Source organism: Callospermophilus lateralis, chromosome 6 (assembly GCF_048772815.1).
Source record: "Callospermophilus lateralis isolate mCalLat2 chromosome 6, mCalLat2.hap1, whole genome shotgun sequence".
Taxonomy (NCBI): domain Eukaryota; kingdom Metazoa; phylum Chordata; class Mammalia; order Rodentia; family Sciuridae; genus Callospermophilus; species Callospermophilus lateralis.
This window is the reverse complement of record NC_135310.1, coordinates 110,152,107-110,165,410: the sequence shown is the minus strand read 5'-3', so window position 1 is coordinate 110,165,410 and position 13,304 is coordinate 110,152,107. Positions and strand designations below refer to the sequence as shown.

Here is a 13,304-nt window from a genome sequence, read left to right as displayed (position 1 = left end):
AATGAAAATAATGAATACCATTAAAGTGGTGAACCTAAAAGCAATACATTCAAAATGTTTTTGATAATACTTTACAAATGATATATTCTGACTTTCTATGGAAGTAATTCTCAAAGCTCATTTCAGAATCAGTAGGGAAGCATTTTAAAATATAGATTTTTGGGCTACAAGCCCATAGATTCTAGGTTAGTAGGTCTGTTCTAAATGGGTAGTCTGGGAGTTCCCACTGTAAACATGTACAGAGGGGATGGTAATACTTGGAGAAACTGGCAGATGGCAGTGATCCCAGATCCAGATTTTGTTGAGCACTAGGAGACCTCACATACCTAGACAGGCATTTTTCCAAACTTCAAACAGTATCTCTAAAGGCAGGTGAGGACTTCAGAGTTCAATTTCAAGAACAATTAGAGGGGCTTGAGTTGTGGCTCAGTGGCACAGAGTTTACCTAGCAAGTGTGAGGCACTGGGTTGGATCCTCAGCATAAAAATAAATAAATAAATAAAATAAAGGTATTGTGTCTATCTACAATTAAAAAACTATTAAAAAAAGAATAATTAGAATCTTTTTCTATCCTAACACCCACCAGAGCTAAGGATACAAAGAAACATAACTGAACTAAATTCTAGTAAATGATATAACTGTCACAGAAAAGAACTCATGGATGGTAGAGCAGAGGGTGTAAGTAGAACTGATCAAGGACAGAAATGAGAAACCAGCCCTGTGTGGTTTGACAGACAGTTTAGAATTTTTACCTGTGCCACTGTTTCATATGCTAAATAAGCTAAAATTTCCATAGCGACAACATTGGGTTTTATCTCCATGCTGCTGCAGTCCAACCAGTCTCGAAATTTGGAAGCTTTTTTGGCTGGTCATTAAAAAACAAGTGGAAAAATTTAATTTTTAAAGTATCTTAATACTGCAAATACAATCATAAATTGAAAAACACCTTTCCTGAGAATTCTATACAAAGAATAATGCCCATAAAAGCAAAGCAATGTTTGACCTTGAGGTTTTCTAGACCCAAGAAATACAAGTTTTGCCAGGTGCAGTGGTGTAGTAGGTCTCGAATACCAGAGACCCAGGAGGCTGAGGTAGAGGATTGGCAAGTTCAAGTCCAGTCTCAGCAACTTAGGGAAATCCTAAGCAACTCAGCAAGACCCTGTTTCAAAATTAAAAATTAAAAAAGGCTAGGGATATGATTCAGTGGTTAAATGCCCCTGGGTTCAATCTCTGGTACATCCCCTGCCCATCCAAGGTAAGGAAAAGATGTACAAGTTTCAACTCTTGATTACAACGCAACACAATGGCTGCCTTTAAGAAATCCCTATGCATTTATTCTGTATCTGTGGTACATGACAGTATACTAAACTACTTAAAGTTTAGTACTTTTCATATTGCTTCAAAATATGTTACCACTGGCCACTGCTTAAGTTGCATCAACAGAGATTTGTTTGATGTAACGTTTTTGTTTTTGATTTTTATTTATTTTGGTATTCAGGGATGCTTAACCACTAAGTCACATTGCAGCCTTTTTAAATCTCTAAGTTGATTAGGGGTCTCTTTAGTTGCTGACACTGGCTTCAAACTTGCAATCCTCCTGCCTCAGCCTCCAGAGTCACTGGGATTACAGGCATGCACTATCATGCTAGCTTGATGTAACTTTAATTTATACTTGTGAAAATAAAAAACTAGGAGAAAGCCTATGATGAAGAAAGAAACATACAGAAACTGCCCATCTAACACTTTTCAAAATGTGTCTATTATACAAAAAAATTCAAAGTTGTGAATTCATTTATTTATTTTTATTTATATATGACAGTGGAATGCATTACAATTCTTATTACACATATAGAGCACAATTTTTAATATCTCTGGTTGTATACAAAGTATATTCACACCAATTCGTGTTTTCATACATGTACTCTGGATAATAATGATCATCACATTCTACCATCATTAATAACCCCATGCCCTCTGCCTTCCCCTTTATTTAATTTAGAATAAAATAAATTGATATATGGCCTGATTTAAACTTGTGGCTATGTTTTCTGGATTAAGATGCCCAAATTCTTAAACCTGACTCTCAAAACCATTCAGGCTGATTCCAGCCTTTCTTTACATTGCTTCCCTATATTTAACTGTCATGTGGCCTTGGGTTTAACCATTTTTATGGTCATTCTTGCTCCTTTCCTTCCATGCATTGCTCTCCCATCTTTCTTCATCATTCATATGAATTTTGACCATATAAGTCATGGATATACTTTCACACTCTAGCCATGTATTGAAATACAGGGTATTTTTCATATGTGCTTATCATTTTTCAAACCATATTATAAGTTCTTTGTGGGCAAAGATCATGAATCAGGTCTCTCTGCATACCTAACAGTATCAAGCATATATGGGACCAAGAAACATAAGGGACCTTCAATTAACTATATCCAAACTGCTGTAGTACTAAGAAAAATCTAATTTGATATAGAGCTTTCCCTAGACATTACTAATTTAAACAGTACTCTAGAGGGAAAATGATTGATAGGGAAATTTTTTTTTATCAAATCTACATGATCTTTAAAAAAAGCTACTTATTATTCTTTAGATTAACATCATCCCACTGGTCTACAGAACACTTAACAATAACTTAGAGCATGGCATTTTGATCTTTACAGATAGAATCTTCATGGATTCCATATACAGAAGAGTTTTGTTTTAAATAAATCACAGAAGACATGAAATCCTGCTATATCGAAAGCTGTCAAACGTGGCAGAATTATGATTAGCCCCCTTAAAGTTATCTCCCTACAGTAACTCATCTTCCACATATTCAGACATGAAACATTCCATCTATCTAGTAAGCTGCAACAGCTCATGAACACTTGCTAGACATCTCTGAAATACTTCTGACAGAATTAAAGTCACCAGGAAGCAATCGGGCAAGATCAATGAAATGTACCTTATTTACTTCTCCTTTTGGCAGATCATTAGGAATACAGAAACAGATATTTAGTGACTATGCTCTAAAAATTTTACTTTGAAAGTTATGAAAAGGATGATTATTAGTATTAGGTCAGACCTATGCATAGAAGCAAAAGAATTAGTAGCTTCCTTACTAGACTATAAGCACAGAAACAAGGACTATGACTCCACCATTGTATCCTCAGAAAATAAAATAATGCCTTTCTTTGGCAGACTCACAAGTAAGTATTTCTAAAAAAAATGAAGAAAGGCAAGAAAAAGATATTTCTTTAACAAAAAGGCAGAGCCCAAACTTTTCTATGTATCAAAAAAGATGCACAGATTTCCCATAAACCACTTGCATTATTGCTGTTCCATCAACAAGTGAACGAACATTCTCTGAGCCATTTGTTCCCTGTCATCTGGAAAAGGACTGCTTCAGAGACTGATGCTTCCAGGATATTATTGGTTTTACCAAAAGCAGCACAATGATCCCCAGCTGTAACAGTTCATTTTCACTGAGAGCTGAAGGAGCTTCTAAACAAATGAGTTTCTTCTTTACTCCTCTTCCCCATATATCAGGAAAATGGGTAATCTGGAAACCGACTAATAATTTAATTAGAATTTTGAACAATGTCCAAAAGTTCCTAGTGTTATCAGCTTTCTAATACTAGATTACACTTAGAACAACTTTACATTATAATTTCATACAGGAATTTAAGGTTAATCTCATACACTTTTTATATCTCTTGTCAATAATTACTAGCCAAATTTAAGTTTATAACAAAATTCTTTTCTCCCACCCCTGACTAATATTTCATGATTTCTACTACATCTGTTCTCACCAAGAATTCTGTGACTTCAACCCTTTGAAATTACTATTCTTTGCATTAATTGAAAATAGCCTTCCTCAGAGGGTAAGGTTTCCTCTGGAACCTCCAGAGTAAGGATTTCCTATTCCCTTCTTTCTATATGTCTTCAATGGGCAGCTATGATTGGTTATCTAGCCTGCTCATTTCCCAATAACAGAGGGCCTTCAGGCAATGTCTTCATTCTCTTGAAGCTACTCTCACAAGAAAAATACAGAACAAGTCAATGGACAGCAGTTTTCTAACAGAGGCAAAAAGAGAATGAAATCATATATATATATATATATATATATATATATATATATATATATAATAACTATAATACACAATTTCCTGCCCACCTGATAATCATTTAATTATGGCAAGAAAATAAAGCCATTTCAAGACAAAAATGCGTACTTTGATCACTCAGAGTCTCAGGAATAATGACATTAGGCCCGAAGGAAAGTTTAAATTATTAATATTTTAAAATATTATCAGGGGTATAAATTTAAAAAATAAAGGTAGTTACTGAAATGGCACAATAGAATATAAGATAAATAAACTAGTAGAGAAAAATTGAAATGAATAAAGTCATATGAATCCAACAGAACACAGAAAAGGAGGAGGAAAAATAAATAAAAACACATAGTACATTTAAAACACAAAATATAACAGTACATATAAAATCAAATGTAGTTACAATTTGAACTCATCAGTTAAAAGAGACTCTTAGATCTGATTGATTTTTAAAAATCTAGTAATAATTGTTCAGAAAAAAATAAAAATAATGCTTGAAAGAATTGCAATATGATTTGCCAGAAAAACCATTGTGAGTCAATGCTAATGTTAAGTTTTAAAAGATTTAGCCAGTAGGGGTACACACACCTGTAATCCTGGAAACTTGGGAGGCTGAGGCAGGAGGATCATAAGTTTAAGATCAGCTTCAGCAACTTAGACCCTGTCTCAAACAAAAAGTGGGGGGTGGTTTGGGATGTGGCTCTGGGTTCATTTCCCAGTACTTAAAAAAACACGAAGAGACACACAGAAAGACAGACAGACATGTGGGGACAAGTGCATGGAGTAATGTATACATGACATACATTAAGGGCTTCTGAGTGGCAAACCATTCTCCCATGCTAGGCATGTAAGTGGCAAACCACTTATCCCATAGGCACAGCCCTGAGCATGAGGCCATGTGTTGCAGTCCCTGCACTTGCTATATGCCCGCTCCTCGATTGGTCACTGCAGGAACAGTTGGCCAGAAATTGTATTGGTGGCTGCCTGTAATCTGCTTAGCTACCGCCTGAATATATATACATGGTAACTGCGCAATAAATCAGACCTGCTTCCTGCTTGGTCTCTGGAGGTCTTGATTAGCGACTCCGCAGCCACACTCTCCTCTACCCTGTTCCGTGGACCTCCTCGCTGAATGAGAAAGAGCCCACGCACAGAAACAAGGGGTGGGGGGTGTTAAAGACTTTAAGTAAAATGACTATCTGAATTATATAAATAATATACAAACAAAAGACAGACCAAGAGCCTTAGTCATAACTGAACTCATGCTGTAAAGATGTTTTGCTCCACTGCCCAAAAAGTGATACTCACTATTTTAAAATAATACCAGTAACTGCCATGAACAAGTATGTAAGAAGACATATATGGTAGAATCACAATTCCTATATTCTGGTAATTATTTATCAGGAGAAGAAGAAAAAAACCTAACTTTCTAACCAGTACAGCAATGGCTTTCTAAATTTGGTGACTCACTTGTACAATGTATTCTCAACCTCAGTATTCTATCATATAAAACAGATCATTCCACCAAGGTTTCATAAGGAAGCCTCTATGGACACCATTTGAACAAATATTTTTAAATAATGAATTCCTTCTTTCCTACAAAAAAGAAAATTAAGCATAGTGTACTGTTTATATTACAATTATTTTACTGGGGCTGACGTTGTGGCTCAGCGGTAGAGCGCTCGCCTAGCATGTGCGAGACTCTGGGTTCGATCCTCAGTTCCATATAAAAATAAATAAAATAAGGTATTGTGTCTAACTACAACTAAAAAAAAATTTAAAAACCACAATTATTTTATAGAGGGGAAAATGTTACTTTTAATCTAGTTTTTGTGTTAAAAGCAAAAAGTGAACAAAAATCTAATTTTCAAATGAAAGGTATGAGAATTTAAGATTGTCAGTTTTAGTGTAAAATACTACCTCTATTCCTTTAAGTGAATTAAATTTAAAATATGATTTAAAAAGTAGTTATATTGCACCAAATGTTATTTTATAAAGTGGAGATTTATAGTTATAAAAGACTTGAATGCCATTTTTAAACCTAAAAATTATGATACAAAAACCTCTCATTTGCTGAAATTGCCATGATCTGAAGTGTCATTTACTTAATGTTTCACAGATGCATGCCAAGTTGTTAGTCAGATTGGAAAGTATATTTAGTTAGAAAAAAATCTTTCAAAACATGTTTTCCTATATTTTTCTGACATTTACATGGGGGCACTGTTTGAAATGTGTCATTCATTTGTATTTTATGATCTATAAATGAAGCTCTCATTTTTTTCCAAATCAAATACTTTGTTATTATGACCAGATAATAGCTTTTTGTTTAACGACATCATTGTTTCTATAATCCCTCAAATCAATGTCATGTGCTACTTTGTCATATTTTTTAACTGGACTTTTCATCACATTTTCTCTCTGACCTTTACCACAAGAGCCTTAGTCATCACTAAACAGTTGCTGTGAAGATGTTTTGCTCCATAATTCAGTTCACTACGATGAGTCTCTATGTACTTTTAATAAGCTGGTATTCAATGATGGGTAAGCACTAATAATACTGGTAGGTCATTCATGTTAGCATGCTGAATGCATGCCACAGCAGGAGGTTAAAGACAAAAATGGAAAAGACTATTGATATGCTCATTTGTGGAAATATGAGTATGCATAAAGGCAAAGTTTGGTATTATAATTAATACTGGGGGCGTTTAAATGTCATGACTGTACTACTGGAGTCCATTGTGGATCAACTAGATTCAGCAACACTAGCATAAATATGACCAAGAAACTGGAAAAGAAATTAAAATGAAAATTTTTCTGACTAAAGGTAATATGAATAATTAACATAACTCTGTATATTACTAGTGCCCTTTAAAATCTCTTAATAGTATTAACTGCAAAACAGTAGAATGTTGTAAAATCTTTAGGTTTCCCCCAAAATGCAAGTTGTTCTGTAACAGCAACAACTATGTATATATTAAATACCAATTTCTAAGGAATAAAGAACATGTCAGTTTTATGCATCTGTAACACAAATCTCTTATATATTAACATATAATTAAGTAGTTAAATGCATACTTACAGAAGCTTAATTGTCGACTTTCACAAAACTCTGCGTATTGAGCTGAATCCATACTTCGTGTCTGTCTTTCTGCCCTCTAATGAAAAAATGAAAAGACAAAACGTTTTCAAGGAAGTAGACTATTACATACATTTTCACAGCTAAAACTTAAGTTTGAAGTATTATTCTGCTTTCCTTACCCCAGGCAAATAAAGTTAAGTACTACCAAGTGCTACATTATATACCATGACACACATGATAAGTAACAGTAGCTGTGAAACTTGCTTCTTTTGGAAATAAAGTTTAAAATTTTATTTCTACTTCGTTATTGAAACTAAAACTAAAAAACCGAATTTCTTAAGACTATATACTTCTAAATTTTCTTACTAGACCATCCTTTTAAAGGAAAAAAAAAACTGTTAGGGGATAATAAACCAACAAACCAAACAAAATATTATTAAATGTTATTGTTCATCTGCTTTAAAGCTGTAATTTTTTCAATGTTAGTCAATGGACTCAGCAAATGAAATCCATATTTCCCCTTAGAACTTGGTGCCACAGTTAACAAATCCTTTTTAAATTGCAAAGGAAAAAGAAAAAAAGGTAGTAAACACAATACAGATCCTTTAATCTGAGTCCAGGTATGATTCAGAGTTTGGTATAGTTTCATTCGTGGGTTTTTTTGATTCAGTATAGCAGATGTTTGCTGCTTCATTGTCCCACAAGAGGTAGGATAATTATAATTCACCCATGGTTTGGTGGGAAAGAATATGACCACTTCCGCTTCCTTGGTAAGGAGAGCATTTTGAAATGAAACAGGGTGGTACTTCTTAGAATGGGTTTCTGGCCTGTAGAGGAAAAAAAATCCCTGAGATTTAATTTTTTTTCCCTGCTGTGGAAGGACTTTTAGCAAGTTATCTTTATCACAGTTGTTGGAGCACATAAGGACTACTTCCTCTAATGTCTGTGGATGTTTTTGTATTTTTAAAACTGAAGTCATTCTTTTTTCTTTTTTTAAAATTTTAGTGGGTAGTCAATTTTCACTGATAACATCAGCTGACAGGCTGAATAATGGTGTACTAGCTAGAGCTCTGCAGAAAACAAGGATAGGGTGGTAGAAGTTATAGTGAAAATTAGTAACTACTGTGGTTCCTTCTAAGAACACTGTTTATTCCCTTCCTTATCTTTCCCCCCCTTACCCTCCTTCTCACTTATTTTGCCTTGCCTCCACCTACCCCCATACTTATTCACAAACATACACATGTGCAGGCATAAACCCAGATTTCTCATGTTTATTTACCCTCTAGGTTCAAGTGTCTTTTTGGAGCATATATAAGCAAATATTTTACATATATGAAGTGTACACACAAATACATTTGTATATGCAGATGACTGCATATGTATTCTCTTGTGTATGCATCAGACGTACCATCCTTAAGGATATATTATTGGGTGAATATTTGTATACTTAAAAATATTTTTGATATATAAATGCATTATTTAGTTTTGACCTTCTTTTCAATGTATCTGACATGATTCATGATTGTTGATGGAAAACAAAGAAAGAATGGGAAGATATGTTTGTGTTTTGAACATAAAAAGTAATGAATACTTTTGAATGAACAAATGCTATCATTTTATTCTACAGGGCAAACAATGACTATCACCATAATGCAACCAGTCTTTAATTATCTTTGCATTCCTACATAAGTTCTCTGCAGTTCTACTAAACAGCCTCATCTACATGACACATTTAGACAAAAAGGACTTAGATAAACTAGCTGTGGAAAAAGAGAGAAGGTTCCTAAATGGATTCTTAATGTTTTTTCTTCTACCAAGTTGGAGAATCAAAAGTTGGCATCTGTAAACATCCTTAGATAGTTGATGTATCTGCACTAAGTGATTCTAGACATTTAAATCAGGAAAACTTATCCTAAGAAACTAAGGTTGTCAGGATGGCCAGCTTTGAGTGAAATAACTAGCTGGAACATTTTTGGACTTCAATGCCTATCAATCTGATTACATTTCAGAGATAGCTATAAACATCTGAAGGGTTTTCAATTATTATGGCTAGTTTCATTCCATTCAGAGACCCTCTCCAGTGCCTAACCTCTTTTGTTCCTTAAGCATCTTTATTCTTTTAATTTCTCCAGTATTTAAGCCTTGATCTGAAGGGCATCAGGAAGTTGGCCCCAGAACATTCATAGCAAACCATTTATACAGCACCTAGCACACAGGAAATACTCAATGTAAGGCAGTTGACTCAACAGCAAGGATTTATAGGCATGGTGTACTATAGCTAGAAAGTAGCTTAAAGTTTATCTTATTCAATCCTCTTCATTATAAAAAGACAAGGAAATTGAAGTTCAGAGAGAGATGATTTGCCAAAGGTGACTAACTTAGAACTGAAGCTGAGGACTTCCAATTCCCAAGCTAACTTATTGGAAATATAAAAAAGCTATTTCCAAACAATAGTAATTTTTTACTCCAGTATCTTCCTTGGCTGTTCTATGACCAGGAATCATAGGAACTGTAATCAAATTATATGAATTACAGACAGAGTAGGCAGCTTTTAAACCATTGACCCATTAAAAAAACCAAGCCCCTGAACATATGTTAAATAAGTCTGACTCTTATTTTTTGTGGTACGCAAATTTCCTCTTCATTTGGCCTCTATTCAGATCACCCATTCAGACTCCAATCCATACTGAAGTGCACACTGGCAGCTCTTTTCTAATCTTGGTACTGTAAGAAATCTCTTGACAAAGCACAAAGGGAAAAATAATCATAAGCCTACTGTAAGAACATGATCAAAATAATAATGCCTCCTCTTTACAAAGAACAGCAAAACCTCTAAGACAGAAGTTTTAATAACTCCATTTTACAGCTAAGAACACTATGATTTAGAGAAGTTAACAACAACAACAAAAAAAAACTTTCAATGTTTATAGTTAATGAAGAGACAAAGCTAGAGGTAAAATTTAGGCCCTAAGTACACAAAATTTCTTACAAAAAGAGTTAGAACCAGGTATGGTTGTGCATGCCCATAATCCCAGCTAATAGGGAGGACAAAGCAAGAAGATTGCAATTTCAAGGCCAGCCTGACAAAGCTTACCAAGACCGTCTCAAAATAAAAAATAAAAAGGGCTTGGGATGTGTGTTGCTTAGTCAAAGAGTGTTTGCCTGTCATGCACAAGGCCCTGGGTACAATTCCCAGTACTGTTAAAAAATAAAGAAAAAAGAAAAACAAGAAAAGAATCACATATATCTATCATATTCACTATAATGAATTTGTATTCCATTTACGTTCTAGCTTATTCTGAACCAAGTATTAGAATACCAACTTAATTTTAAAAGTGTCACTTTAAAGGGAGTTATAAAGTCCATCTGACCATTCTATAGGGTCATGAAACTGGAATAAAAAAGATATCATGTTGCTAGAATATTAAAAACACAAATCTCCAAAGTAAAAATCACTGAAAATTTATAGCCAGTTTATCCCAGCTTTATTCATATTGAACATTTTCAAATCACACAATATTTTCTTTATCTCAGACTGTCACATGAATGTAAGGTCATGATCAGACTGGTGATGGTTTCTATCTGCAAATTCACTTTATCTTGTGCTTAATGTGTCAACTATATCCACTTCCAGGTTTCTTTAGGCGCCAAAAACAGTTTTCTTGAATCTTCCAAAAAATACATAACATACTCATTCTTTCTGTAATTAAATCTTATTAGTATTGCAATATAGTCAAGTATTGGAAAAACTACTTTTGGAAGAATTATTCCTAAAATTTCCTTTAAACACTCAAAAATATTTTAAAAATTTAACAGAATAAAAGAGATAGCTATGAGAATAGCTATGTTACTATATGCTGACTATCAAGAAGTTATAGTGTTCTCTGGTTATTGTAAAACAAACTTAGAAGGCAGATTTCTATACAGATGAACTCATTTTCTAGGTACTATCTAAATGAAAACAGTAAAGGAAATATCCCTACACATATAGTACTCAGAATAATTTTTTCAATATCTTGAACATAACAGATTTTTCAGTATATATTTTTAAATATGAACATTCTGTGAATGGTTCTAACTTTAATTAACATGAAGTTCCTTGCGTCTTTGACAACTACTTTCAGTGAGGACAAACACCATTTGCTCCCCATCAATAAAACCATTCTGATGGTTGATGACTTGTACAGTGTATACATTTAACCTCTCTGACTGCTTTCACTGAAGCATATTCAACAGTTACAGAAGCTATGTGCTGCCATATCTCTTAGCAGTTTCTCAAGACCTATGACATTCATCTTTCTTCAGTATTAGAATTAGAGAATATAAGTGTCAAATCAAAATGAAAGTTCATCTGCTCTCACTTCTGAGAGGATTTTAGTTCATAATGGAGATAATTTAAAATAATGGATTATACAGTTTTGGTCTACACCCAATGTAGCTAAAAATATTAGTTAAGGTGAATGTAAGACTTTTTAACTTTTTAATGTATTTTGAGATATCAAAATTGGGCATAAACCTCATCAGTATGTTTAACTATAATGCACCAATTTAAAAATGTGGGGGGAAAACTCAGTTTGCTATAAAATGAAAGATCATTTTTAGTATGTGGCCATCTTTTACTTTTCAATTATTTAATCAATAAAGATTATGTCAGAGGGCTGGGATTGTGGCTCAGCGGTAAAGTGCTCGCCTAGCATGTGTGAGGCCCTGGGCTTAATCCTCAGCACTACATATAAATAAATAAAATAAAGGTATTGTGTCCAACTACAACTAAAAAATAAACATTAAAAATATTTTAGAAAAGATTATATCAGTACCTGGCAGGGGGAAGATTGAGCATAAATTGATTATATATAAAAATATAGGTATTAAAATCAAACTAATATATTTAAAAATGGTTTAACAGCTTTAAAATTTTTAATCTCAATATATTGAGCTAGTAGTTGGGGGAAATTATGTATATATCCTGTCCTGGGATAAAATGTATGCTAAGAAAAGTATCCTTTAAAAAAATAATATAGTATTATACAGTCTAATTTCATGTTTAGTTGTAAATTCACATTTAGCGCAATAAGCTTTTGCTACTGTTTCCCTGACATTGTAAACAGGCTCTGGAATATCAAAAATGACAAATAACATAAAAAGCTATGTAAGTTTCTGCTCAAACTAATTATTTAGATTAATAGAAGATTAAACACCCCCTTTAATTTTTTTCCTAATTGAGGATGCTATAACCTTTTTCTGTGTGTTTTTTATTTGACTGTATACATAAAAATTAGCATACTAGGTTAGCATGTAAGATATTTTATATATTCTGAATAACAATCCTAAAAATTCTCAGAGGTTTATGTAATATCCAGATGAGCTGAAAAATGTATAAGGCAAACTTACAAAGATATCCATTAAATATTTTAGTCATTTCAGGTTAAAACCTCAGGACACTGCCTGGAAAATATGTATACAAAGCATTATTGCACAAAATCTAGCTGATACTTTCTTTTTGACTTTGAGTTAGAATTGTAGATCTGTCCATCTTGGCCTAGCCAAGATCAGGTTCTCCAGTGGTCAAACATGCATACTCAACAGAGCCTGGTTTTACTTACATAACCTGAAATTCTGGTATCTTTAAATGAAAATCTTGTGAAAAGGGAAGCCTGTCAGTGCAACACTCCTCATAGATTATGAAATTGTATGGAACAGCTTGTATTCTTTCTTGGTTGCTATTATGTGACATATTTAAGTTTTCAGTGAAAATGAAATACTTATCACAGGTTAAGTCATCAATTAATTCCTTTGAAGCAAGTTCCTTTGTGCTACTGTCAAAATGTATCTGAAATAAACCACATTCATCATCCTCCTCCTTAACTACTACCTTTCTGGTCTCAATTATCATCATCATCTCCCCTGAATTACTATAACAGTTTCCTAAAGGGTCTTCCTGCTTCCACTGTACTAGCCTACACTATTTGCCCTTCAAGGAACAAACACCAAACATGTTTCAGACTTCAAAACAGAGGCCGTTTCACATGTGAGACTCACAGGATGATCATGATACCAAAGGAACAACAAATCAGTCAGAGTAATCTCTTACAAATATGAATCATGTTGTGTTCTATCAAACCTCT

The 13,304-nt window shown here is 33.6% G+C and overlaps 1 protein-coding gene across 2 annotated transcripts in view; it reads right to left on the bottom strand.

The window, feature by feature from the left end:
- Supt3h (SPT3 homolog, SAGA and STAGA complex component) overlaps positions 1–13,304 on the bottom strand; it is a 458,490-nt gene that overhangs the window by 107,517 nt on the left and 337,669 nt on the right. For both annotated transcript variants that reach the window (XM_076860132.2, XM_076860134.2), the window contains exons 7-8: positions 7,180–7,255; positions 753–865 (exon numbers count right to left, since the gene is read on the bottom strand). In XM_076860132.2, the coding sequence (XP_076716247.1) occupies positions 753–865; positions 7,180–7,255 (189 nt within the window). The remainder of the gene's footprint in view (positions 1–752; positions 866–7,179; positions 7,256–13,304) is intronic.